At 42.9% G+C, this 26,960-nt stretch overlaps 1 protein-coding gene across 7 annotated transcripts in view; it reads left to right on the forward strand.

The window, feature by feature from the left end:
* FAM219A (family with sequence similarity 219 member A) overlaps positions 1 to 26,960 on the forward strand; it is a 46,101-nt gene that overhangs the window by 13,844 nt on the left and 5,297 nt on the right. For 4 of the 7 annotated variants that reach the window (XM_015592687.2, XM_006916047.3, XM_015592686.2 and 1 more), the window contains exon 2: positions 25,033 to 25,132. In XM_015592687.2, coding sequence (XP_015448173.1) covers positions 25,033 to 25,132 — 100 coding nt within the window. The remainder of the gene's footprint in view (positions 1 to 25,032; positions 25,133 to 26,960) is intronic. The other 3 variants (XM_006916045.3, XM_006916044.3, XM_025049728.1) reach the window with 1 other exon arrangement.

The following is a 26,960-nucleotide window of genomic DNA, read 5'->3' on the forward strand; positions in this document are numbered from 1 at the left end:
GAATGCCCAGTATAATCCCTTATGTTTCAACGGATTCCCCCTTGCTCTTACTATAAAGACTCAAATCCTTAACATGGCCTGCAAGGCCTTATGTGGTCCAGCTCCTGCCTTCCTCTCCTTCCTGTTTATCTTATACCACATTAACCCCCATCACTGCATCCAACCTTACTGACTTTTGCTCCATTTCTCTGATGTTTCATACTCCCTTCTGCTTTAGGGGCTTTGCACGTGTTCCTTCTGCCTGAAATGGTTTCTCTTCATCTTCTACCTTTTTACAGTTGACTCTCACTCATCCTTCGTATCTTAATTTAGCTATAATTTCATCACAGAAGGCTTTCCTTAAACTCTAGACTTGGTTGGTGGCCTTCTTATTACACTTTTTACATTTATAATTTTATATATGTTTTTATGATTATTCTATTCACATGGGTTCTTCTGAAAGCCAAATCTCATGAAGTCAGAGACCATATTTATTTTTATTTCCCATTATGTCTCCATTGCCTGGTAAGGTACCTTGTACATAGTAAATATTCACTAGATAACTGTTGAATAAATGAATGAAATGAATAAATTCAGTCTTTTTATCTCCTTTACTTGGTAACCTCAGGTCATAGCTATCATATTCAACTATATACCCTGCAGATATGTGTCCTGTTTATGAGTACTTACTGTGTGTCTGCCACTGGACACACATATGAAGAAGCTATACCCTTAATCTACAGAGAAAGCAAGTGAGATCCAAGGTCACACAGCAAATAATAAGTGGCAAAGCCCAGTTTCAAAGCCCAGATGTGGAGTCAAAGCCCATGCTCTTAATCATAACACTACACTGCCCCCTCTTGGCAGTTTGGAGAGTTGTCCCTGAGAGCCTTCTGTCAGTGAGTCCTGGTTAATTTCAACCATAAATGAGTTCTTTTTTGGAACTTAAATCAAGAAGCCATGATCGAGTTCCAGCCCTCCTGCGTTGGGGCGGGCCTGTGGAAGGACATAGGGAAGAGAATTCAATCAGGACTCCCCATTGTCCCAGGGTACATGTGTCTCATAGTCTGTCTCCCATCTGTTTTTCATGGACCCTTTGTAGCCTTCAGGGCTTAATAAAATGTGCCGTTTTAAAGACCAGAAGGACCAGCTGTTGAAATGGCCTGATCAGCAGTGTCCTGGGGAGTAAAAATGTCCTGATTCAGATACTAGGAAAGATTACTGAGAGGAGGAGAATTTGTCTCTTTGTGATTTAGTCACTAAAGATAGGACTCTGGAAATTGGCTTTGAGGCTTTCCTGGGAAACTCAGACTCAGTAAGAAGGCAATATCTCTTGCTGTTGATTAGAAAAGCTCAAGTTAGTATCCCAGGCTCCTTTTGGGGGCTAGAGAAATTGGGATTGATGAATACTTTAGACTAGATGGAAACAAAGTAAATGAGGCGAGAGCAACATAAAACAAAAACAGATAGCATTTGCTATATGTGTCAGGCGTACTGCAAAGCATTTTGCATACATTATTTTATTTAATTCTAACACTGGCCCTGCAAAGCAGTTAATGTTACACTCATGTAAAGGCAAGGGACATTAAGAAAGGTAACTTGCCAAAGGTCAAACAACCAGCTGGCCTTAGAACTCATCCAGGTCTTTGTGACTTCAAAACCAAGTACCCACCACACCCCACTGGTGAGAATATATATTGTCATAGCCTCTCTGGAAAGAAAACTGGCAACATAATGTGTGCATGCCCATTGATCTCCTCAGCAATTCCACTTCTAGGAATTTATTAAACTAAAGAAATAGACAAATGTATACAGAATTTTTTTTGCAAGCTATTATAATAGTTGTAAATAAATACGACACAACATTACAATAGTTATAATAGCTGCCCTTCAACATTATAATAGTGAATGGGAAAAAAGCAAACAACATAAATCTCCATCAATGGGGACCGATTAAATAAATCATGGTACATCCATCCCACAACATATATAGGAAGCTTTTTAAAAGGAGGTGAGATCTAATACGGATTGACATGAAAAGATGTTCAGGATATATCTTCATTGTACTAAAATGCATGTAACATAAAAGTTGCCATTTTCACATATATTTAGAATATGTATGATCTGATTCAGTATGTTTCAATTTATATATACAATTATACATTTCAATAGTCTGAGAATATATAATTAACTAATAATTATTCTGACTTACAGGAGAACTTTCATGACCTTTTATGTATTTGAATTTGTTCACCTCTGTGTGTTTGAATTTGTTATGACAAACCAATATTACTTTTCTTCTAATTATATATTTTTCCATTTTAGGAAACAAATTATCTAAAATTGTTCTCTTTCTACTGTATCATATCATACCTATTCAGGAGACACAGATTTGCCTTATAATTCCCATATTTTTCAATCAGGAGACGATAGTGAGATGAATTGGCTATAAATGCTATCAGATACCTTTATGCCACTTGTCTGGCCAATCTCATTCCTGCCTGGCACCACCAGCTTTGACTGGCCACATTTGACTCAATTCTGTTCACTTCCTTCCCAAGTTCTGTAGAATCATGTAGCTTTTGGGAGGCAGGACATTTCTTTGGAAATAGAAAGCCATCCACATTGATCAGATACATTCCTGTCTCTTATTTCCTGTTTAGAGATCTCTTGCAGTCTCACCTTCACCATAAAAGAGAAGCAAAGGGACAAAATTATTCTCATATTCCCCACAGTCACTGATGTGTCAGCATTCTGAGTGGTTCTTTTTGGCTTCTGGCCTCCCTCCCATGAGTGTTGCTGCTCACTGTATTGTGGTTTTCGGTGCGGCTTTTTTGTGTGGTGAAATAGGAAAGGAGTCAGGAAATTTGGGACCAAGTCCTGGCTAGGTGACTTCAGGGGAGCTGCTCAGCTTTACAGAGTGTCAACTTTTCTCTGTAAAATTGAGATAAATAATGGATGCTGGATTTTTAGGACAATGAAAATACTCTGTATGATACCCTTAGAATGTACAACACCAAGAATGAACCATAATGTAAACTATGGACTTTAGGTAATTATGATTTGTTACTAGGTTCATCAGTTGTAGCAAATATACCACAATGGTGGGAGATGTTGATAATGGGTGAAGCTGGCAATGCATATGTGGGTGCAGGAAGTATTATGGGAAATCTCTGTACCTTTCCCTCAATTTTGCTGTGAACCTAAAACTGCTCTTTAAGAAAGTCTTAATGAAAAATTAGATGTTGTTTCTCTCTTATAATTGTCAGAAATTAAATAAGTTAATAAAAATAGATCATGATTAACTTCTCAGGGGGATAAAGGGGAAAGAGGTGGGTCAAAATGACCTTCTAGGCAGGTCAGAAAAAGAGACAGGAGCCAACTGGAAAGGGCCCCTAGTGGCCAAAGCTGGAACAATTTGAACAACAAAATACATAACGATAGTATTGAATTAGAAAATAAATATACATTAATCCATACTTATATATATAAATGATCGAATAAATAAACTGAGAGAGGGACAAATTCTTCTCTTGAATTATATTTTTATGTATTAAAAATTAAATTTTATTTAAAAGTTTATAGAAAGAATGAGGAAAAATTTTTAAATATCTGTAAAACATTATAGTAATAATTGCTGCTGGCAAGATCCACTGATTGCTAAAACTAATGAGTAAAACTTTAAAGAAAAAGAAGATATTTGCATAGCCTACAAGAATCTCAACCAAAATATGTATTAATTACTGTGGTAGTTTTAACATGTCCACAAATTCTTTGATATTCTTCCCTCTATGAAGTGAAATTTAATTCTCATTCCCATGATTGTGGCCTAGACTTAGTGACTTGCTTCTGACTAATAGAATATGATCAGAACAAGAAAAAAAAAATAGCAACTTTATAGTAGAGAAACCTGGCAAACACCACCCTAAGTGATTTAAGTTAACATCACCAACAATAAGTCATATACCCCCTGACATGCTGTGATGCAAAAGACACATCACCTGTATAGTATTCTTTCCCCAAATCTATAACCTCATGCTAATTGTGAGAAAAGATCAGGACAATCCAAATTGGAGGAACATTCTAGAAAATGTCTGCCCAGTACTTTTGACAAGTCAAGGACTTGAAAGTCAAGAAAAGACTGAGAAACTAAGGAGAGCATGGAGACATACTGATGAAATGAAATATGGATCCTGGACCAGAAAAAGGGACATTAATGGGAAAATGCAGAAATTTGCATAAAGTCTGTAGTTCAGTGAATAGTATAGATGTGATCAATGTACCATGGTTATGTAAGATGCTAACATTAGGGGAAGGTGGGTGAAGGGTATACAAGGACCCTCTGCACTGTCCTTGTAACTCTTCTGTAAATATAAAATTATTTCAAAATTAAAAGTTTTTAAAATGACCCTCTATTTTTTTAGTTTGCTTAACTTGGAAAATGGTTTGTGCTATTAACAAGATAAGGGTAGTTAAAAGAAAGAAGTAGACTGGAGGAGGGGTATGACATCAGTGAAAGTAGTTGGCCATTGGAAATGTGGGTCTAAAGATTAAGAGAGAGGTCAGAACTAGAGATATAGATTTGAGAGTAAAATCCAAAGAGATATTACTTGAAATAAGTTTATACTAATATTATATTTCCACATGTGAGGAGAGAGCATGTGGAAGGAGCCAGTGACCACACTGAGGATCTATGTCCAGAGTATGAGCAGAGGAATAGTAGGTAGGGTGGTCAAAATAGATGGATAGGATATTTTTATAAAAGCCAAGGGAAAATAGAATTTCTAAAAAGAAAGGTCTGGTCAGCACTGTCCAATGATACCGGAAGGTGATGGAAGATCACCTGAGAAAAGACCATTGGGTTTTAAGTGGGAGCTCAGTACCAACCTCAAAGAGAACAGTATTTGTAGAACAGGTATGGAGAGGTGGGATGGTAGACATAAGAAGCAAATGGCTAGGACTTAGACAGTGAGCAGGCAGGCTTACCCAAGCCAAGCATATGGACTTGTGCGAGTGCCAAGGAGAGGGAACGCCTGGAGGAAAGTGGGCAGAGAGGCAGAAAGTGCTGGCCAGAGCAAATTGGTCAAAGGGCTGGGGCCCAAAGCTCAAGAAGATGAGAGAACCTTAACCAAAAGGAAGCCCCTGCCATCCCCTGGCTGCAGAACTCAGGCTGAAAGCTAGAAGCCCTGGGTCAAGGACTGTTTTTTTGATTCCTGAGCTAGGAGGCCATTCTGTTTCCCAAGTCCAAGCTTATGTCCACTATGGCCTAGAAAGTTAGGCCAGACAGGAGATGAAATAAGCTGAGCTTATTCATCCTCCCTTTACCTTTTATCTGAGGTGGAAAATAATCCATGTTTTAAAACTAGGCATTAAACGATATTACAGAATGAATTCTGTGGAGGTGTATGTATGTGTAATAAAAGCTACTCTTTATTAACTGCTTACCACATGCCAGGGACTGTGGTAAGCATTTTATATGTATGCATTACCCTGTTTAAGCCTTCCAACAACCCTATGAGATGGGTATTATTATTTTCCTCATGTTAAAGATGAAAAACAGACCCATTCGATCAAGATCACACAGATAAGTAAATGGCAGAAATAGGACTTACTCTAAAACAAATACTTTTAACCAGGGCACCACACCTCTTACTGACACTCGTATGCATGTGTGTGTGCACATGCACACACACAGAGATAAGGACCCAGGCTATGTGCCAAGAGATTAACATGGGATACAGCTCTGGATGTAGGATTAAGGGTGTCTCTTTTTTTTTTTTTTACTCTTTTATGCTTATCTGGACTTTTTTACAGTCACTGTATATTCCTCTTGAATTCAGAAAAAGAAATCAATATTTTATTTTATTTATATAAGTTTGAAGTTTGGCTGTTCTTTGCTAAATTTCTGTGATATTCATGTTAGGAACAAAGCAGGTGCATTCTGCTCAAATGCAGACAAGGGAGATACTACTTCTCTGCAGCAATATAGGCTCTGCAGTGATAGGATGGAGAATCTAGCATGTGTGTGTGCATGCATTCGTCCATTTGTGTGAGCACATGTGTGCAGCTGCCACTGAGGTGAGGGGAGGAGCTGTCTGAAGATATGCCACATGGAGAACTCTCTCCCTCCCCTATGGCCACCTTGTCCCTGAGCCAGGCCCATTTAGCCCTGAGCATCCAGAGGTACTAGAAGGTATTTTTCACACACACTGAGATCCTCAACTTCACCCTTTGCTGAAAATCTGGCAAATCTGGCCAGGGAGCCAGGCTGCTGGCATGAAGCCCAGGCTACAGCCATAGAGAATAATTGGAGTCATTCTGGAGCTACTTCAGGCCATGCAGGACATGGTCCAAGCAGGCAGTTGGTATTAGGGATGAGCCGAGAGGAGCCAGCGCCATTTAAGTTTGGCGTTAACAAACAGGTGGGGCTCTTGTCGAAAGCTGCCAAGGTCTTCAGGTGGAGATAGTTCAGCACCCTGGATAGCTCCTAGAGGAGCCCTGTCCCTACCAGTTCTGAAAAGCTTAGATGGCTGGGTCCTTAGGCCCTTGCTTATTTAATTTTGAACAGCCTTCCTGCACATGTCTCTAGCTGTGAACAGGCCTGCCCTCTTCTCTTTCCAAGGTAAGCCCCATGGATCCAGGGACTCCCCCTTAGCCCCTCCAGCCCCTGCCCCATCTCCTCCCACACACATCTAGCATGACAACTCTTTTGAGGTCACCATCACTCTGAAGGTGAAATAAACTTTCAAAATAACCATGTCGTCTCCTGAGCTGTCCCCAGCCAGGGTCTGACACCCTGATACCTCAGAGTTGTAGGACTCTGGGGAGAGGGTAAAAGTAGTAGAACAAGGAAATATGAAATGAGCCTTTGTCTCTACAACTTCTGCACTCCCCTCTTCAATCTGAGAATGAGGAGTATGAGGCAAGGGGAACTAAGGGGAAGCACTGAGCACTGACACTGGAATCTTGCATGAGCCATCACTTTACCTTCAGCCTGGCATTGGGAGTACACTTGATTTAAAAACATCATTTCTTTATGGAAAGGACATTGACATAAGATGGAAAAGGTCAGGTGTAGCAAGTAGAACCAGAAATGAAACTAGAGAGTCTGGAGCCTCATAGTCTCCCACTCCCACCCTAGCCATGCACATGGCCCCTAGACAGAGGAGTTAAATTAGCACTGTAAAGGAGGAGTTTCCTTCCCAATTTCCCCAAGTCATCTAGAGGAGTGGTGTATGTTAGGAGTCTGGAAGGGCAGAGAAATCATAATCGTCTTCTAGGGATTGGATTTTCTAGTTGAAATTACCTCTTTTACCTCCGGGCCTCTTCCACGGCTAAATGAATCGGAACCAGCAAATGAGATTACTGTGCTCTCACTTTGATTGCCTGGGCTGGTGAGTGAGGAGGAAGGTAAGTCTGCCTGGGTTGAGGCTGAGTGAAATCACTCAGATCCCATCCCTCCCAAGCAGCCCTGTTGTAGGCCTTGTACAAGGCTTTCTTCATCTCTTATAGGCTCTTGAGTCCCTTATTGAAGACAATGTGAGCCCAAAGGCCATTATATGCCAAGAACTTCCTCGTCAAAGAAACAGGTGCTAAAGCAATAGAGAAACCACCAGAGAGTAGCTGCAGGCTCCCTCTCTTAGCACCAGCCAGTCATAGTGGGACAGGGAAGGGCAGAGAAGAGAAAATCATGTTTGATGTTTGCTAATCCATGAGTGGACCTGTCAAAATTTGGGCTGAAAGGATTAGGGCTGGCCCCCACCCCACCTGAAGAGGCATAACTGGCTAGCACTCCTGGAGATGGGAGCATTAACAATGTAGTAACTAATTTATGGATGGAAAGATGCTCAGAGGAAGTAGAACAGGCCCAACCTCAGCCAGAGCTTGCTTTTGGTCTGTTCTATGAGGAGCAAAGGTGCCCAACTTCCATGTTTGCCTTCCTTACAGCAGATGCTCTGTTGTCATTGTTTTATTTAGGAGCAGTGATTGTGTGACCACAATCGCTTATTAAATTGAATACAATCCTTCTGAATACATTCAGAAGAAGAAACAGTTCAGGGATCAGGGGAAGGAGCAGCTAGCTGGAAAGAAGGATCCATGAATTCTAATCCCAGGGCTGCCTTTTGGCATTGACCTGGGACAACTCATTTACTTTCTGCCCTGAAGGCTCTTTCTAGAATCTCAGGGCCCGAATAAAAATAGCCCTGAGAACTCAGAGAGTGAAATGACCTGTCTAGACTCAAAGTCAGTGCAATTCACAGGCAAAACTGGAATCCACAGGCCCTATTCTCCAGTCGGATGTTGTGTTTACTGTTCAGGGAGGTTTCTTTGTTTTCCTTTGCCATCTCCTTGCCCTTATGTCTGAACTCCCAAGAGCTCCCTTGCCTTTGACAATGCCTGGTAAAATGCTTGTAAGACCCACATTGTCAAAAAGCACTCTGAAGAGACAAAAGATTAGAGCAGCCACACCCCATCTCCCTCCAAAGGGTTTTCTGGTGGTTTGCATTTCAAGCTGGCTGCCTATTTCTTTAATACTTGACTATAAGAGTTGGGCCTTACTCATTTAATAGTGGGAATCTATGTCTAATCTGCAAGCAGAATCGGAGCCTGACCCTTGCTTGAGTCACAGGGAAAGCTCTGTCTGCTCAGCTAGTGATCAGTCCTCATGAGAAGTTGACCTGGCATTGAGCTGCCGCTTTGGCTATGGACCTTACGTGGGGTTTTAACTAGGCCAAGCCTTCAAGTAAGTGAGTGAGTGAAGGTTTTGGGGACTTCTACTTTGGCTGTTCTCCAAAATAACAACCTGAAAGGTACTCTTTCAGCCCCTGGTCAGAGGCTTACATCAATAGAGTGGTGCTACAAAGAGCACATAATGCAACATCTGTCTGGGACACCATTAGGCAAGGCCTTGGCACGGCCTGACAGGCCACTGGCCTTTTGTACATCTCTGTTACAGAAACTTGCTGTGGCTTCAAAACAAGTAGAAGGAAATTTATTTGTCTGTTATCAGATTATGACCCTCTATTCTCTGTGCTAGTCATTGGGAGAACAGAGTAGAGACAAGCATGGTCTCTGCCTTTATGAACATTAACATAAATTATATATTAATCATTTAAGTAAAATTTGACAACTGCATGAAAGAAATGTATGGAGGGAAGGGACTGTGAGAATATATTATAGAAGTGCCTAACCTAGCCTGTTATTGATAGAAAGCTGCTTTCAAGAGGTAATGTGTCAGCCAAGGCTGGAAGGACAAGTAAGACCTAGCCATGAGGTGAGAAAGACTTTGGTACTCCATCAGGAGCAAAGAAGACTGGTGATACCAAGTGTAGTAAGGTGGGAAAGCATGCACTGAGATGAGGTTGAGGAAATGGAAGGGAAGGCAAGCGATTGCTTCTTTGTCACCATTCTTAGCTCAGTCTGAATGTATCCTTTCAAAAAAAGGGTCTAATTGAGACCCACCCAAACTTCCATGGCCTGCCCCCAGGGGAGACTGGTGCCTGTTCCATCTCCCTAGCACAGGGAACTCTGACAGGAATGGTCAGGAGAGGTGCTTCTAGCCCCAGACTGGGGTTCACACATGGGTGGGAGCATCTGGCTAGAGAGAAAGGCCCATGAATTCTAATCCCAGGGCTGCCATCTGGCCCTGGTCAACCTCCCTCGCCTTCAGCCCACCCTAGCCCACACTTCCTAAGAAATAGCAGACCTGCCATGATGGAGTGGTCCTCACCTGGCAGCACAGCTCAGAGGAGAAAGGAGGGCAGAGGCAATACAGACTAGGCACTTACTTCCCCTATAAAACTTCTCTGTATGTTTTTCATTGCTTTGAACTGTTTATTAATACATGACAGAAGCCATTTCCTATTTAGATGGTTCCACTGGGAATTCCACAACATCATCCCCCTCCTGAGGTAGATAAAAAAGTCAGCTTTCAAGATTTTATACTTGGATTTCAGAAACTAAATTACATTACTACATCCGGTGAGACGGCGCCATTGCCTGTTCCTATCTGCGTGCTTCAGGCACTGCGAGGCCGATAACATCAGTGTGTCGAAGCAGCTTGATCCAGACAATTTGCAGCTAGCTGGAGCTGGGCCAGAAGGGGGTGGGTGGCAAAATTCTCACAGGATCCAGAGCAGTCCAGGGTTGAGTGTAAACTGGGATCTGAGATTTTGGGGTTCTTTTCAAATCTTATCTGTAGAGAGAAAACTCATCTTGTTCACACCTAGATGGAACAAAGAATTGAAAATTACTCTCCTAAACACTGGAATAGGATAAAATCACTGAGGATCCAATGCTCATGTTTTCATTGGAGAGAAAGATAGAAGGGAGTAGGGGAGAGTAGAAGTCACGATATAAACAAGGCAGGTTCTTATTGCTTGTGAAATTAGGTGTCCATATGAAAAAAACAAATATGCCTGGAAATGGTTATTCTATGCTTCTTTGAAGCCCAGATGTGAGGCCTTGTAACTTTCTGACTGCTACACAGTTGTGGAGTGAAGAGAAAGCATTGTTCCCCTGCCAGGAAACATAGGAACTTTTGGAGTTTCCTTTCTAATTGTAACCAAGATTTAACTCTATAGAACGAGCATCCTTTCACAGCAAAAAAGAAAAAAGAAAAAAGGTTGCAGCTTATTAGATTATTTTGAATACATTAAATAGCATAAAACATTCATTCAACTATGGCAGCATTTCCAGATCTATTTTTGTAAATAGCCAAATACAGCCTCTTCATCCCCAAAACATATTCTCAAAAAGCAGTAAGCCCCCAAGGTCAAGATTTTGGGAGAAATCAGTCTAACCTCATTGAAGTTGCCAATCTTCTGCACTAATGCAAACCTGGCTTTCCTGTATCTTGGTGCCCTGCCCACTCACCCATAGGTTCTGGGGTTTGGATGCAGGAGACAGAAGAACTAGGATCTGCCTCAACTCTAACTGCACATTTCTTGACTTTTCTCAGAGTGGAAGCATTGCAGTTACAGGCTCTATTACTATACCTAAGGGATAGATTAATAATGAAGTCAAGTGATTCTTTAATTTTAATTGTTTTTACAGAAAAATATTAATGACAGTTTTTAAAGTGAGATGTCATGATTGCCATATGATCGCAATCACTTGGAGTATAGGGTCCCAGGTTGAGCCTCTGCTGGATGATCACAGTTGGTGGAGCAGGTGTTCCAGGTTCTAGAAAAGTCTCCATGCAGACTGCTTTCCTCTGTCCTACATTTCCAGATCATTTAGGTCTACATAGGCCTCCTGCACCAAGGATTAGAAGCCCAGGGTCTTTGCTGCTTTTTGCCATTACCTGTGGAGGATGATCTGTGGCTAAGTCAGGGGACAGTGATGCAGCCAGAACTACCCACCTCTCTTTTTGCTGTTACTTTGAGGTTCACCAGGCCCTGGTCAGCCCCGCTTGGCTTCAGCCCACCCTTGCCCACTCTTCTTAAGAAATAGCAGACCTTCCATGATCTCTGGACCATACTGGACTTCTCTACTAGAAGGCTTCTCTCTGTGGGGAGTCTCAAGCTTCCCAAGGACCAGACTCATAATTGTTGAGGACAAAATAAAATTTTTGCTGAAATATCAGCAAACCAGAGAACAAACACTATGTCTTGAGTTCTCTTTCTTGATGTTTTCAAACAGCTGGTCTTTCTCTGCTAGCTCTTTCTCTCCACCCTCAACCATCCTTTAGTCTCTCCTGTCATGTGAGAGCCCTTCCAGAACTCTGGTTTTGGTTCCTCCCTGTCTTACATTATCCTTCTCAAAACCTTGTCCTTCCCAGACATCCATGACACCAGCTTCTCCTTGGTCCCCTGCCTATCTGACCACAGCTGTCAGTCTTCTGCCTACCCTTTCAGTGTTGGTGTTCCCGAATTCTTTCCTCCTTCCTTTCATATATATATAGACATACACACACCCCTGCACAAAACAAAAGCATTAGAACTTACTCTAATTTATGTTTCTGTCTCATTTAGTGGCATCACAATTCACCCACTCTCCTGAACCAGGAGGAAACCTGGGAGTCATCTTTGCCTGGGTCTTTTCCCTTAAACCCAGATCCAGTCAGCTGCTGCACCCTGGCAGTTTGACCTTGATATGTTTTTCTTCTCCATCCCCTTTTCTCTAATCCCATTGACTGCCTTTTTCAAGCTTTAATCACCTGTTGCAATGCCTCTTATCTGGTCTTCCTGCCTACAGTTTAATCATTCCTTCCCATTCTCTCCACACTGCTTCCAGAGTGATCTGTCTCTATTAATCTGACAACGGGCTTAAAATCCTTCAATAGCTCCCCATTATTTCCAGTTAAAGTCCTAAGCCCAGAACATGACTTACAAAGCCCTTCATGATATTAAGCCTTCCTCCTGTTCTAGTCTCATCACTTGCCACTTCACCCCCTATCAGTTAACATTCCAGCAAAATCAAGCTAATCCTTTTGTCTGCTATATATGTAATCATGCATGTCTTCCTCCCCACACTTTTTTCTTTTCTTTTCACTTCATTTCCTATTCCTTTCTTCATCTGGTTCACTTCTACCTTCCTTCATGCCTACTACTCATCCTTCATGCTTTCTTTGGAGAAGTTTTCCCTAATTCCCGAGGGTAGAATAGGTGCTTCTGTGTACCTACAACACTCTATACAAATTTCTGTTCTAGCACTTAGCATATTATTAAAAGTATCTGCTTATGTGTTTGCTTTACTCACTGGCCTATGAGCTCTTCATGGGCAAAGGTCATATTATCTTCATATCTGCAGCACCCATTATAATACCTAAAATATAAGTGCCCCTAAAATATGGGACTAGAACTGAATTTTGGCGGCTAAGACTTTTCATCCTTTTTTCGTATACCCTCTGCTTTTCTCTCCTGGGCTCAGCACTTTGAGTTCCCAATGCTTTTTCTTGCTTGCTGCTTCCTGCCAGTCTCTCTCTGCATCTTGAGTTATTGACTGCTTCAGTGGCTCCAATATTTTCCTCCTATGGAGAACTCATTGAGCAAGACGTTGGTGATCAGAAAGCATCCATGCCATTTTCTGAAGAGGAGTTCCAAGTGTATGCTGAGCACTGGAGACGTGATTAGACTAGTACCAGCATCCAAATGCCTACTTTATCTGATATCTCTGAGGAGAGCTTGGGATATAAGAAATGAACAATTTAGATTCAAATCCTAGTCCACCAGGTACTTCAAGGTGTGACTTTGAACATATTACTTTATACAACCTGGTTCTTCACTTTTAAAATGGGAATGATATTTACTTTACTTGGTCTTTTAGGAGGACTGAATGAGATAATGTATGTAAAGCACCATAGCTGTACATATAGCAGGTGTTTAAGCAATATTATCTAAGTGATGAATTCCAGAAGAATCACATCTGGGCAAAGTTGTTCTGAACAACTCCCTGCCCGGGCCCAGCCAGAGCTCTTAACAGAGCTGCCTCCTCAACATGAGCTTTGGGTGGCTCCCCACCAAACCATTGTCCTCTTTTCACACTAAGGATTTAACCAGGTTAAAGCTGGGGCAGAGAGCTCTTTGAGGTGCTATCTTGGGATAGTGTGGGTTGGGTGTAGAAGGGCTGGCCTTAGATCCCTGCTATTTAAAGTGTGGTCCCAGTTCTAAGCATTGGTATTACCTGGGACCTTGCATTAAATGTAGGGATTCGGTTCCACTCCAGACCTACTGAATCAGAATCTGCATTTAAACAATATCCCTAGGTGACTTGTATGCATATTAATGTTTAAAAAGCACCATCCTAGAGACACATAGATAAGCTTAGCAGGTATGTGGGTTGTAGGCTGTGTAGGTGTATCAGAGCTGTCCAAAAGAGGTGAAGGCTGCACAGGTAGGAAGGAGCTGAGAGTAGGGGTTGTAGTCAGAGCAAAGGTGGTATTGTCAGAGGTGTGGGCTGCAGAGCTGTAGTGGGGCTCTTTGGGTGGGTGTTGGTTTTTGTTGTTTCAGGGCCTCTTCCTATAAATGCCTCAGGAATAAGGTTGTACCCTTGAGTTAGCTAGTCACTGTCACTATACCAGCCAGAGAGTGACAGGTGGGCAGGAAACATCTCTCTACCTCCCCGAGCCAGGGATCCCAGAACCATCTAGCTTAATAGATGAGTATTGTTTCCCTGGAGAGATACATAACCAGCAATTAGTACTTCTCTCCCTCTCTCCACCACCCCCCACCCCAAACAAGGTGCAAGGACTGACTTCGTTAACCCTCTCCTCCCCCTCTCTGACTTCCTTCACTCTAGGACTGGGCCCTGAGCCTCCAGGAGTCCTTAGCATTCATCTCCCTGCTATACAAACAGACCTGATGAGAGTGACTGCTGGCTCTAGGCTCGGTTGGAGGCAGTGAGAGTTTGTTTCACTAGAGCTACCATATCTCTCTTAGCACTCTTAGGACTCTGAATCCATGTTTGCCCTCCCAACAAGAACACTTCCCAGCCACTCACTTAGAGCCTCTTGACCCTCCTCTGTGGGAGACTTGTTTGTGCCTCTCAGCAGTAAAGAAAAGCCCCTGCTATACTCAGCCCACTCTATTTCTGTATTTGACCCACCAAAAATAGGGTGGACTGAGTGCTCCATGGAAGATTAGAGGGATTGTAGCAGCAGCAACAACTAAAAGTAGTAAGATAAGGTCCTAGCCCCAGAGCTGAGCCAGTCATTGCTCTAAATCCTCTTGCCAATGTACCCAGTTACCTAATACCTGGACTTCTGGTTTAACCAGGCTCCTGCCCAAGCCTGACCAGCCATCAAAAAAAACTCCTCTTTCTCTTAAATATGCTAGTTAGTGTGCCTCTTATTTCCCTAACTTTAGCTTAAAATCTTCTTGGCAAGAATCAGGTCTTGATGTTTTTCTCTCTCCAGAAGCACATTGTGCCCTGCCTGCCTCTTGTTGGTATTCAGTGAATATCAAGCTTTTTTAACACCTGGTGAGTTCACCGATGTTTAATTACTGGTATAACAAAAGGAAAGACTAGGAGACTGCTCTGACTAGAGAGCTGAGCTTCAGTGCTGTAAGTTGTCTTTGTGAGCAAAAAGTGGGGCTTGCTAGACATAATGGAGGTTAGAAAGTTAGAACAGGCTGAAAAGAAGGGGAAGGGTAAGGACAGAAAATGCCACAAAGCAGAGAAGCTGTTTGATACCAGTCTTCCAAGTCCATTCTCCATTGCAGACAAGTAACTCTACTCTTCCAAGGCTAGAGGAAAGGAGTCAGAGATGGCCACTCTGTGAAAGCATCCCATAGGCTGCCAGATTATTACTTTGCTCTCTTGGGAAATCAAGGAGTCCAAAAGATTCATGAACCACTGCAGGCCAGGAGCAGTTTCTTGAGTAATTGAATTACCAAAATCCTCAAGTGATATTTAGGGCTAAGATCTAGATGGGGATCTGTAAGTCTGGTTCAGACCAAACGTCAGTGTCTGCTAACATTTCTCCTGCTTCAGCTTCAGTCTCAAGGACTCTCCAAACAAATGCCCTTTATCAAAGATTCCTGGGCAGCATCTCTCCTCGGTGTCTTATACCTCCTTCCTTATCTTGGGGAACTGGAATCCACATCCTGGAAGGAAATGGAAAGATCTGTTAGCCCTGAACATCTGGTTCCTTTCTTCCCTTTCTCTGGGCCCTCTCTAAGGGGCAGTAAAAGGCCTCAAGAAACTCAACCCAGAATCCCCCAGCCCCTCCAACTTCCTTGATTTTAGAATCATTTCTTTTCTCATATGAAAGGCCTCAACCCCAAAGTCTGTTGGCTGAACCTGAATTTAAAAAAAAGAAGATAAAGGACTGCTTCCTCTCCACCACTCACTCACACCATTTTCTCATGCCTCATGCCCTGCCAATCAACCTTTTTCCCTCATTTTTTTTTATTGTGGTAAAACATACATAACATAAAATTTACCATTTTTACCATTGTCAATCTATTTTTAAAGTAGTTTACACCTTCATCCCTTTCTCTATTAAGTAAGATGGTCTTTTCCTAAAGAGGTTGAAATAGGAGGTGAGTGGCAGGATATGGGGCTCAAAAACCTGTTAGGTCACTGTATAGGCCAACATATGTGTCTCTAGCGGGTTCAAGGTAGAACAAGAGCCTCTTCAACATCTGGCTCAGGGGAATGAGCTTAAGGGTGGGAATGAAGGGGCTAGGCCAAGCCAGGCTTCCCAAAGGAATTAAGATTTCTCAATTTCTGGCTCTGGCTCCTGCCTCCTGGGCCATGAGGCTTATCCCCTAGCCACAGATGCTAATAGTGGATGTCCCTGAGTTGAAGTATTTGTTCTATATCCCAAATGAAGGCTTTCTGGTTATATAGTTTCCAGGCGAATAGGAACAGGAATGAATAGCAGAACACCGATCTAGGACAAGCAGTCTTAACCATGAGGGCAGAGTAGGATTCTAAATCTTTTTAAAAACTCACTGGTACCTTGTATCCCCATTTCAAAAATGAATCCAATTCTTTGCCATCCTAGTACTAGCTTCATGTTTTTTACCATTCTTTTCTCTCTCTATTTCTGAGTAGCTATTTTTGAAAACTAAATAATGGGTAAGGCAGTTGGAGCTGCCACTCCTACTGGGATAACTCCAGAGCCATCTTGGCTAATTCACCTACCCCAAGTCTGAAAGCAGGGGAGACTCACTCTGTGAAGTTTGCCTCCTGGCTCTGCAATTACAGTCATGGTTCCTATGGTGACGTGCAAGCACAGGCCTCGGACCAGCTGAAGAATGGTGGCCAGCTACCAGGCAGTACTAGTACTCCATTTAGAGCCTTTCTCAAGCTTCAGTGTAACAAAGTCTTCCCTCATTTTGTTTTTAATTGGTGCCTGAAGTCAAGAGTATTTTGTCTGGCAGATGATGCCCAGAGGAAATTCTATTCTTTTGAAAATTCCCCAGAAGGAACCAAGTAAATAGAGACTAGAGCAGAACTCTCTCTTGGAAGATGATGGATAGATGTGATGACCTGAAATTCCCTGGCACACAGTGAAAAATAAAATGTTGAAAATCAGCTATAGCTCTCAGTCATGACTGGAGGCATTGTAAATGGGAACAATCCTTTGGGAAAACAGTTTGGCAATATGTATCAAGAATCCCCAAAATGCTCATGTTTTTGACTTAGTAATTCTACTTGATGTAGGAAATTATCCTGAATGCAAATATATATATATGGATTTCAGTGTAGTGTTATTTATAATAGTGAAAATTGGTAACTAACCTGAATGTCTAAAATAAGTGAATGGTTAAAAAGTTACTGTACATCTCCTCTATGGATATTATACAGCCATTAAACTGAGGGTTACAAAATTCTGTAAAAATATGGGAAGTTGATTATGTTCTAATACTAATTTTTAAAAATACAGAATCTAAGATATAGTGTGTTTTTATTTAAATGTTCTATACACGTGTATTAGTTGGTATTCTCTGATTACAGGAACAAAATCCAACTCAAGCTAGTTTAAGCTAAAAAGGAGACTAGACTATAAGAATATTACGGTTTCTCATAGTGTCTAAGGATAGGCATGTAGGCAGGCCTTGGAAGGGTAGGTCAAGCTCTAGAACCAGAGCCTAAAATCTAGGGAGCATTTTCTCTATCTCTTGTGTTTGCTTCTTTCTGAACATCAGCTTTATTCTTTTCTCCTTGTCCCATGGCTTTCTCTGTTATCTAATCCAGAGTCTTGAGCTTTATATCTCCCCTTAGTCTCGCTTCCCAATTCTGAGGAGACTCTGATTGGCTTTAGCTTGTCCAAGCAGGGATGGGACCACACAGAACCAGCATGGTACCTGGAGGCCCACCTCTGTGACCAGGAGGACAGGAGCAGCACCAGATCCCAGAGAGGGAAACCCCAGAGTGTTGCTACTGTAGTACACACACAAGACTCAAATATACTAGAACATTAACAGAGGTTGTCTCAAGGTGGTGAAACTTAAGGTTATTTTTAAAAGTTTTAGCATGTATTACTTAATAATAGACATCTATTAAATTTGCTGTGGCTACAGTTGTTGCTAGACCTGGGATCAGCAGCACCCTCCGCCATTTTGGTTCTCCCAATGACAGCCACCATAAAGATACTAAAGCTTGGTGGTGCTTGATTTTGGTAGTGAATGCTATCCTAGGAACTGCTTAAGGAGATAGAAAATCCCCAGCAACTTACAGGGCCAATTTGCAGTCTCAAATTTTAGCCCTAGCATAAGAATCTTCTCTACTTTTTTTCAGTGAACTTTACTTTGTCCCAAAATGCCCTGCAGAAGTGTGATGTGTATAAAGAAAGAGTGCTTTCTTCTTCTGCGTTCTGCTACCAGCACTAAGTCCAGTGCTGGAAAGAAAGTGGACACTCGGTGTTTTGACTTTTCTGTATTGGTCTTCTTTTAAAGAAAACCCTAGAAGATTGAGGGGATTTAGATTAATGAAAAAGGCTTCCCTGAGCTAGGTAGGATCCTCTGCCCCTTCTCCCAAATTTAGGCTTCACAGGTTTTCCTCTAGTTTTTCTGTTCTTCTCCTGTTTGTAATAGCCACTAACAACACTTAGAGAGACTGTCTCCCTTATGTTTCCATGATTCTTCTCCAGATCTCCCCCCAAAGACCTTACCCCTATGACAGGTCTTTGTCCTTGCCTATAAATGAGACCCCTAAGAGTCTTAATGTGTCCCAAAAGGATAGAAGCCTGCAGGCAGCTCCTAGAGAAATCCTGGAAAAGGGGAGGTGGGGAATAAAAGTGGGAGCTGCTCAACAATTGGATTCAGGACTTCAGGTCATACCACAGAGTAAGAACTGTCATTTTCCAAATGATTCTCATTGTTGAGGTATGGAGTCAGAAATAGATGGGAATACCTTAGAGACTGAAGGAACAGCCATCTACCAAGTAGAAGTCTAACCAATGCCTAGATTGCTACTGAATATTCCCAGCCATGGACATTGGATATAAAGGCATTGAGTTATATTTTCTGCATATGTCTCTAAAATATAATATCTAAACATGCTTATCCCCACCTACTGCTGAAAGATGTTTTGGGAGAGTGACATAACCCTGGACAGGGACCACAGCTCCCTGTAGTTTCTGAGCTAACCTCTGGACAAATTGTGACAGAAACAGACTTGGTCTTTGATACCCTATCATACTACACTCACCTGTCAGAGAGTAGCCTGAGCTCCAGGTCTTCCCTGCTTTCCTATTTCCTTATCAGCACTGTCTTTCTTCCTGGCCCTATTCCTGCTCTAGGCCTGTCCTGCTTCCTGCTTTTGCCCAAGGGAACTGAACAGGGCATAGACATGACTCTATCCTAGAAGTAGCCTTTCAGCATATCACAATTCAGGACTGCTTCCAGTTCCCTTCTAAAACTAGAAGAAAATTCATGTGTGTTCAGCAAAGAAAATTTAGATAATGTTTGTACAAGCATTCTGCCCTTTCATACCTCATTCTAAATCCATTTCAATTTCTATCTTCCTGAGAATTGATGCTTGGAGGTGAGGACAGTGGTTGCTTTTCCTGTGGGTAAGCTAAAATCGAATCATGTCTCTACCCTGAATCATCTATGCTCAGGTCACAAGACAAAGGCAGAATTGTTCAGCACCACGGAGAGCGCCTTTCATGCTGGGGACCAGATCTAGGGTGGGTGAATTTGTAGCTGGGAGTCCAGCCAGTCTGATCTCCTTCCATTTCAGGCCAGCCACCAAGTATCCCTCTTTCCCCCATCCCCTTAGTATTCAATCCCTTCCTTTACCTAACTAGGCTTTTAGGAATGAACTCCTTTAACTTTCCACCACCTTTCTACCTCCACGTTATCTGCATTCCCCACCCATCCTGACTTCCCTTCCATTTCAGTAAGAAACCTTCCTCTTCTTGTCCAAGGTGCTGGTTCCATATCCTATTGACTCCTCAAAGACTATATCCCACCAAATATCTCCTTTTCTACCTAGCTCCTTCCCCTCAGTCTAGAACAGTGGTGTTCCCTAGCTCCAAAGAAATCCTTCAACTCCAAAGCCCCCTCTGGCTGTCATTCATTCTCATTTCTTTCCTTCTTACTCTGGCTCCTTGAAAGAATAGCCTGTGTTCCATCTCTACTTCTTCATCTCCTATTTCCTCCTAAATCTCCTATAATTTGGGCACTGTTCCTACCCTTCAATTAAAACTGTTTGCTGAAGCTGCCTTTCTTATTTTTAAATATTATCTTCATCTTATGCACCTACCTATTTATTTGACACTGTTGATTTCTTTTACCTTGAAACACTACTAGAATGACTTCTTAGATCTTTTCCTACATCTTATCTTTCCGCTTCTGTTTAGTCTCCTTCTTCCGCTCATTGCCTAAGATTGGATGTACCTCAGAGCTCCATCTTCGTTCTTGTCTTTTTTTCACTTGCTCAGTCTCTCCGAGAGGGCTTATTCTCCCTCTGTGGCTTCTATCCCAACCGGCCCACACCTGAAATCCCAAACTTCAAATGCTACTAACTAATGATATCATCCAGGTGTCCAAAAGGCACTTCAAAACTTAACATGTCCCAAACTGAACTCATCTGGTTTGTCTGGCAGTGTAGCTCTGCCTTCTCCTGCATTGTCTGTCTTAGTAATTAGTATCCCTTTCCCAATTTCCCCAGACAGAAAACTGGGAATGTCCAGACTCCTCCTTCTACATTTTATCTCTAAAGTCTGCCAAATTCTACCCTCTTTAACATCCTCTTTTCTGTCCTTTTATCTTCTGATTCTGCTTAGTTCAAGTCCCTGTCATCTCTTGCTGGCACTGTTGCAGTAGTTTCCTAGTTATCCTTACCTCCAGCCTCATTCCCCTGCCATCCATCTTCCACATGGCTATCAGAGGTCCTTCTACATCTCAAATATGATCATGTTACTCTCCTGCTTAAGGCTTCATTTGTTCCCCATTATCTTCTGGGTAAAGAACAAAATCAAGGCTCATCTTCCACCATGATCTGAGCCCTGCTGACCCCATGACTTTATTTCCTGCCCCCATGACTTTATTTCCTGCAGCTTTTCATCATACCTTCTAGGTTTCAACTATAACAAAATACTCACTATTCCTTGAATATGCAATGCTAGTTTCATGCTTCTGAGTCTTTGTAGATGTTCCCTGAATGTCCTTTCTCTTTCCTCTTAAGCTGACCGGTGAACTGATGTTTTGAGATCTTTTGAAATGGCTTCCTCTGTGAAGTTTTGTCTGACCACCCTCTCTTTGTCACTTTCCCTCTTCTTTTCTATGGCTCTTATTACCTTTATTGATAATTACTGGGGGCTCCTTAAGGATGGGCCTGTTTTCTATTTACCTTTATAAGCCCCAGGCCTATCGTTGTTAAATAAGTGAGGGAAATGCAGTATAGTGGAGTGAGGAGAAGAGTAAGAATGCCTCCTTGATCAAGCTTGTCCTCGACCTGTGAAGAGGGCATCTTTTCCACAGATACCTCCCTACATGAGCCAGGCCCCAATCTATGTGATGCTGGGGCTGTAACTGTGGGCCAATCACTCCAAGAGCACATTGTCCATGATTGTGTGGGCCTGACAGAACCTGTACTTTATAGCTAGCATAGATATAGTGCTCAATAGGTACTATACTTAGTATATTCTAAGTGCTTACGTATATTAACTCATTTCAACCTCACAAGAACTTTTGACATTATTAGTCCCATTTTACAGATGAGGAAACTGAAGCCTAGATCACACAGGTAGTAAATGGAGGAGCTGGGATTTATAAAAACAATGGAAAGTTAATATTTGTTGAAGCTATGATAATTACCTAGGATCTCACTATATTGTTTACTTTCGTGTAAGTTTAATAATTTCTATAATAAGTTTTTAAAGACCAGATTGGATAAAATCAATGGATTTTAACCTTTTTTTAAGGAACAGAACAGTTTCTCCAACCAAAATCTTGTGGAAAGGATATATAAATGAAATAAAAGTGAATCTACTCTGATTGAAGGGAAGCCAGACCCCCTCCTATTGCTCCCTTCTTAAACTCAGCCCCGCTTAAGGTTCAGGATTCAGAGAACACAGTTTAATGAAAATTATTGGACCAACTAACTCTAAGGATTCTTCTGGCACTTCTTCCTTCTTCTAGTTATATAGGCTTTGCACTGGCCATTAGCCTATATATCCTGTCCCAGAAACAGTGAGACTGGGCTATTAATCATTTCTGCAGTTGGAAAATTCATTTGAAGAGTTGCAGAAACATGGGTTGTTATTAGAGATGCATTTCAATGTCTGTCTCTGCTGAGTGTTTATTAATAATCTTGATAATCCCCACTCCAGTTACCAGATCTAACTCCTGTCAGATGTCCTTGAGAGGATATTTTAAATTCTCCCTGATTTCTTGGAACCCGACGCTTCCTTCTGCCTGGATTCCTCTCTGATCCTTATATTCATGAATATTTCACATTTACTTTCCCTGATTACATTTCCATGTGATTGTCATGGTGCATTGGCTGCATTTCTCGGGGAAGACAGATAGGAAACCCATAGTAAAGGCTTGAGTTTGCAGGCACAGTGCCAGAGATCTTTGTTCTTGCCACTAAGATGGTCTTCTCTCATGGACAGTGATAGGGGAGATGCTGAATGGTGGGCTTTGCAAGAGACCTCTCAGTCTAGGGCTTTGCACCATGGCTCTTGACCCAAAGGGACTAGCAGTTTCAGTCAGGGATCAAATGGCACCAGGACCTGCCCTGTAGCCTTGAGGATCACATGTGGGTCCCTGTGACCAGAGTTGCTCAACAGCTTTCCAGTCCCCAGCCAGGCCTTGTCTTTCCTGTAGTCTCCCTCCAATGTTACCATTGCTGCCAAGTACCTCCAGCCTGAGAGAAGAAACTCTGATGAACTCATCTGTACTGAGGAGGGAAAAGTTAGCCCCAAATGCCTGAGAGCTTGTGTTTTAAAAATCAGCACAGGAAAAGAACAGTGAGGCTTAACACTTCCATGGGATGGATGGGGTAGAGCGATCCCCAACCTTTTTGGCACCAGGGACCAGTGCTCCAATGAGAATCTAATGCCTGATGATCTGAAGTGGAGCTGAGGTAGTGATGCTAGAGCTGGGGAACAGCTGCAAATACAGATAAAGGTTCACTGGCCTGCTGCTCACCTCCTGCTGTGCAGCCTGGTTCCTAACAGGCCATGGATTGGTACTAGTCCACAGCCTGGGGGTTGAGGACTCCTGGGGTAGTTATGGAGGAGATGCATGATTAGAAGGCCATAGATTTAGAAATCACCACTGTAAACATGTTAATCCAAACTGTAAGTGATATCAGGGTTCCCCAAAGAGAGAGAGTAGGACTGAAGGCAGGAGACAGAGGAGATAAAGGGCTGTAGGAGAAGACAGAAATGAGTGTCCTAAAAGTCTGCAGAGAAAACCATTTCCAAATAGATGTAGTATGTGTGACATGATAAATGCTATAGAAAAAGTAATGAGAAAAAGTAATGATAAAAGGAAAGTGAAAATGTGCCAATACTTTCTTGGTAAGGTCTTATAGGGATGTTAATGTGTTTCGCCCTTTAAGAAACCCTCCCTCAGGCTACTTATGGAGTGAGCCATTCCTGTGGCCTAAGGGGACAGCCAGAATCCCACTGTCAGGTCTCTCCCTCTCCTGTGGGTAATGCTTGTTTTGGCGGCAGAGAGGCAGGTAAGGGCCACTAGAGGCCTGCTTCTTCAAGTCTGCAGGGGACAGGTGCTGTCAGTAACAAGTCTTCCCAAGGAGGATCTGAGACAGGGAGGTGGACGATGAAGGTTTTGGAAAGGCTTGTAGCATGGGAAGTTACCTGAGATGCAGCCACCGCAGCACCTGACCCTTTCTGAGCAGAGCCTCCTGCTGTGCCCAGCTAAGGCGTAGGAGTCAGAGCAGAGGACAGAAGCCCAGGTTCCACCTTCAAGAACTCACAAACCATAGCAACACAGCCCACCCAGGCCCTTGCCCTCTGCGTTGCCTGAAGGAACACAGGTAAAGTCATAATTTTCCTCCCAAACATTCTAGACTTTTCTCTGTCCCTTTAATGACAAGCATATTTTCATTCCTACTGCCTCATTCTTAAGGGAACAGAAACCACCATAGTAGTTATATATCTTTCCCTTGCTGGGTCACCAGCAGCCACTCAGATGGGGGCCTGACACTGTGGGGCCAGTCCTGGAGCATTCTACCTGCCTGTCTGTCTGCTCTCTGCATTCCCAGAGGTTGAACAGACATAACCTTGAATCCACTCTGCAGACCTCAGACCTTGGGCTTACCACTCTGTGGTCCTAGGCGGATGCCTACAATGGCAGCACCCATATCGATAGGTCATCAGTTTCTCGGGGAGAATGACTCCAGCCTTTTCCAACTGACTGAGGCAGGGTGGGCCAGGACCCTGGATCTTGTAGCAGAGGTTTGGGGTATTTTAGAGGGAATAGTGAGGCTAGATTACTGAGCAATACAGGACTAATTGGCCACCAACTGACCTGTCATTATTTATCTTCTCATCTACCATCCCCAGTTAACCTTTCTGGCTTCTCCAGAAGACACTCCCTAACACTCATCTGTGAAATAGAGAGGTCCTCGTGAGAACTCTTTTTATCCAGTAGCTGCAGCCTTGAAGTCTGGCCTGGCTTGGCCAGTCAGTTCTCTGGATCCTGTGAAGAGACCTGTCCAGGGCTAGGGAAAACAAAGGGAGAAGGCCTGTCTTAGGGGGCACTTACTCTGACCTTAATGTAGACTTAAACTCACAGGAACCTAGAAAAACTTTTCCAATCAAGTACATAGGAAGGACTCTGACAAACAGGGCAACTAGTATGGGAGGTTGGAGTAGGTGGTCCTATGGGTTTAAGGAATCGCAGTGGGCTTTCTGGGATAGGCTATATCACACAGGACTTTGAAGACAGACACCCAGGTGCGTATTGTGGGGCTAAGATCCTTGACTCTTCTACCTAGCTCAGGGTCTTTCTCCCAGGGTAGATGGGTCTGCCCCTTCCTCCCTGAATCTCCTGACTGCTTCCAGGGGCGAATGCCCTCAGAGGCCCAGGGGACAAGTGGGAAGGCCAGCTTCAGGGCTGAGAGCAGCAATCGGTGTTCACTTCCTAACAATTCCTCATCTCTGCTTTCTCTCCCCAGGACCCAGCCGCCGCCTCCATCTCAGACGGAGACTGTGACGCCCGGGAGGGTGAGTCAGTAGCCATGAATTACAAACCATCCCCGCTCCAAGTGAAGCTGGGTGAGTGTGTCCGGGGGGTGAGGGAGATGTGGGTAGTGGACAAGGTGCTCTGGGCTGGGTCTATAGTGAAGTGCCGCAAATAAACCAACTCAGACTAGATGATTTCAAGACTCAAGCTACCAAGTCGTTGGCACTGCCAGGCACCTTATCTCCTGCAAGGCAAAGAGAGAAGTTACAGTTCTCTGCAGGACCCCAAACTCTAGGAGATATCTCTGAGTCCAAGAAGGCTCCAGGTATTCTAGGGGATAGCTGCAGGGATAAAAGAACAGAACCCCAGAGAGATGGTTGGAAGTCCCATTAAACACTGAACCAGGCTGAGAAGAAGGTGCCTTAGAGTGGAATGTCAATTGCTATGTCTGAGGGGTAGAGAGGAATGGGGATCCCAAAGCCTAGAAGCTGAGCCCATCTCCCCATTCCTTCCTCAGCCCATCTGCAGATCTCAGGTGCTGGTTGGCTCTTGTTTTAGGAAGCCTTCCCTTAGTTTTTTACTAAACCCAAATATTTCCCCCTCTTTCCAGGGTCACTTTTCCCTTGGGGTTTATCTCATGTCCACTCTGAAGTCAGTTTATGCTGTATCCTGCTCTTTGAAGTCACTTGGCTTCCAACCACTGCTGTTCTCACTTCACCTTAGGCCGAACACTGCCCCTCTGCCTTCAGGGACCAAGTTTTGCTCACCCAAAGCTGTTGCGTAATAACAGACTTGTACTAAAAATTTGTTTTCATGAAGAGAAATTACAACACATTACATCCAGAAAAGAGCTTACAATTAAACATAGGTCACTACTATCTTTCAAAATTCCTCTGCCATCCCTGCTACCTTTCTCCTCAGGCTCCAGCTGCCCACCAAATACTGGATCCCTTCTCAGTCCTAGGAGCCGTTTCCCATCTATTCTAAAACCCCGCCTCTGCAGCTGCCAGGACTTTTTTTTCACAGAGGTCTGTTCTTTTATTCAGACCTTTTTTTTTAACCTTGCTACCTTGCTTCTTTCCTTCCAGACCACATCCAGGGAGCCCCCCAGGCTGTTTTTCTAAACAAGAGAGCAGTTCTCTCAGTGGAATTTGTTCATCTTCCCAAGACACCAGACTCAAACTGCAGCCGGTTTTATTTATTACTGTTTGACAATACAAGTATTTTAACAAGTATAACTTCTCCTTTTACTCTCTCCCCATTACATTCTTCTCCTGAGATAATCATTCCAAGCTTTTTAAGTTTCTCCAGTTTTATTTTGTATGTTAACATAAGTGGTATCATACTGTACACATTTTCTGAAACTTTTTGTTTTTGTTTTTGTTTTCCACTTAATGTCTTGGAGCCCCTTCTGATGTCACTATATAGAGAATGACTTCATTCTTTTAAATGGTTGCACAGTACACCATAGTTTGGTTTTGCCACCTTATTGTTTGCATTTTTTCACTGTTTCAAACAATTCCAACATGCTTGTAAAATAACATTTTTTTCTCCTCTGCATTACATTACCACCAAAGCTCCTCGTGAAAATTCACAATCTTATCCCCAATTGCACTAAGGAAAATCACCACTACCACCAGGAACTTAAAGACAAATTACACCCCCTAGAGGCTTGGAGTAGCAGTGGCAGCTCCTACCTGCTGGAAAGAGGCTGGGAAAAAACTGAAGGAGTCAGATGAGCAGTAGCAGAGATAGAGGGTCAGGGACTGGGAGATGAGAGACTCAGAGACTTGGCAGTCATGGGAAATTCCAGAGTCACACAGTAGCTGGAAATGCCCATCCATCCTCCCTCTCTGGAGCTCATGGTTATCTTATGAGCGCTTTCCCCTAGCATTACTCTCCACCCAACAGTCCCTTTTT

This window comes from Pteropus alecto, unplaced genomic scaffold, assembly GCF_000325575.1.
Source record: "Pteropus alecto unplaced genomic scaffold, ASM32557v1 scaffold206, whole genome shotgun sequence".
Lineage (NCBI taxonomy): Eukaryota > Metazoa > Chordata > Mammalia > Chiroptera > Pteropodidae > Pteropus > Pteropus alecto.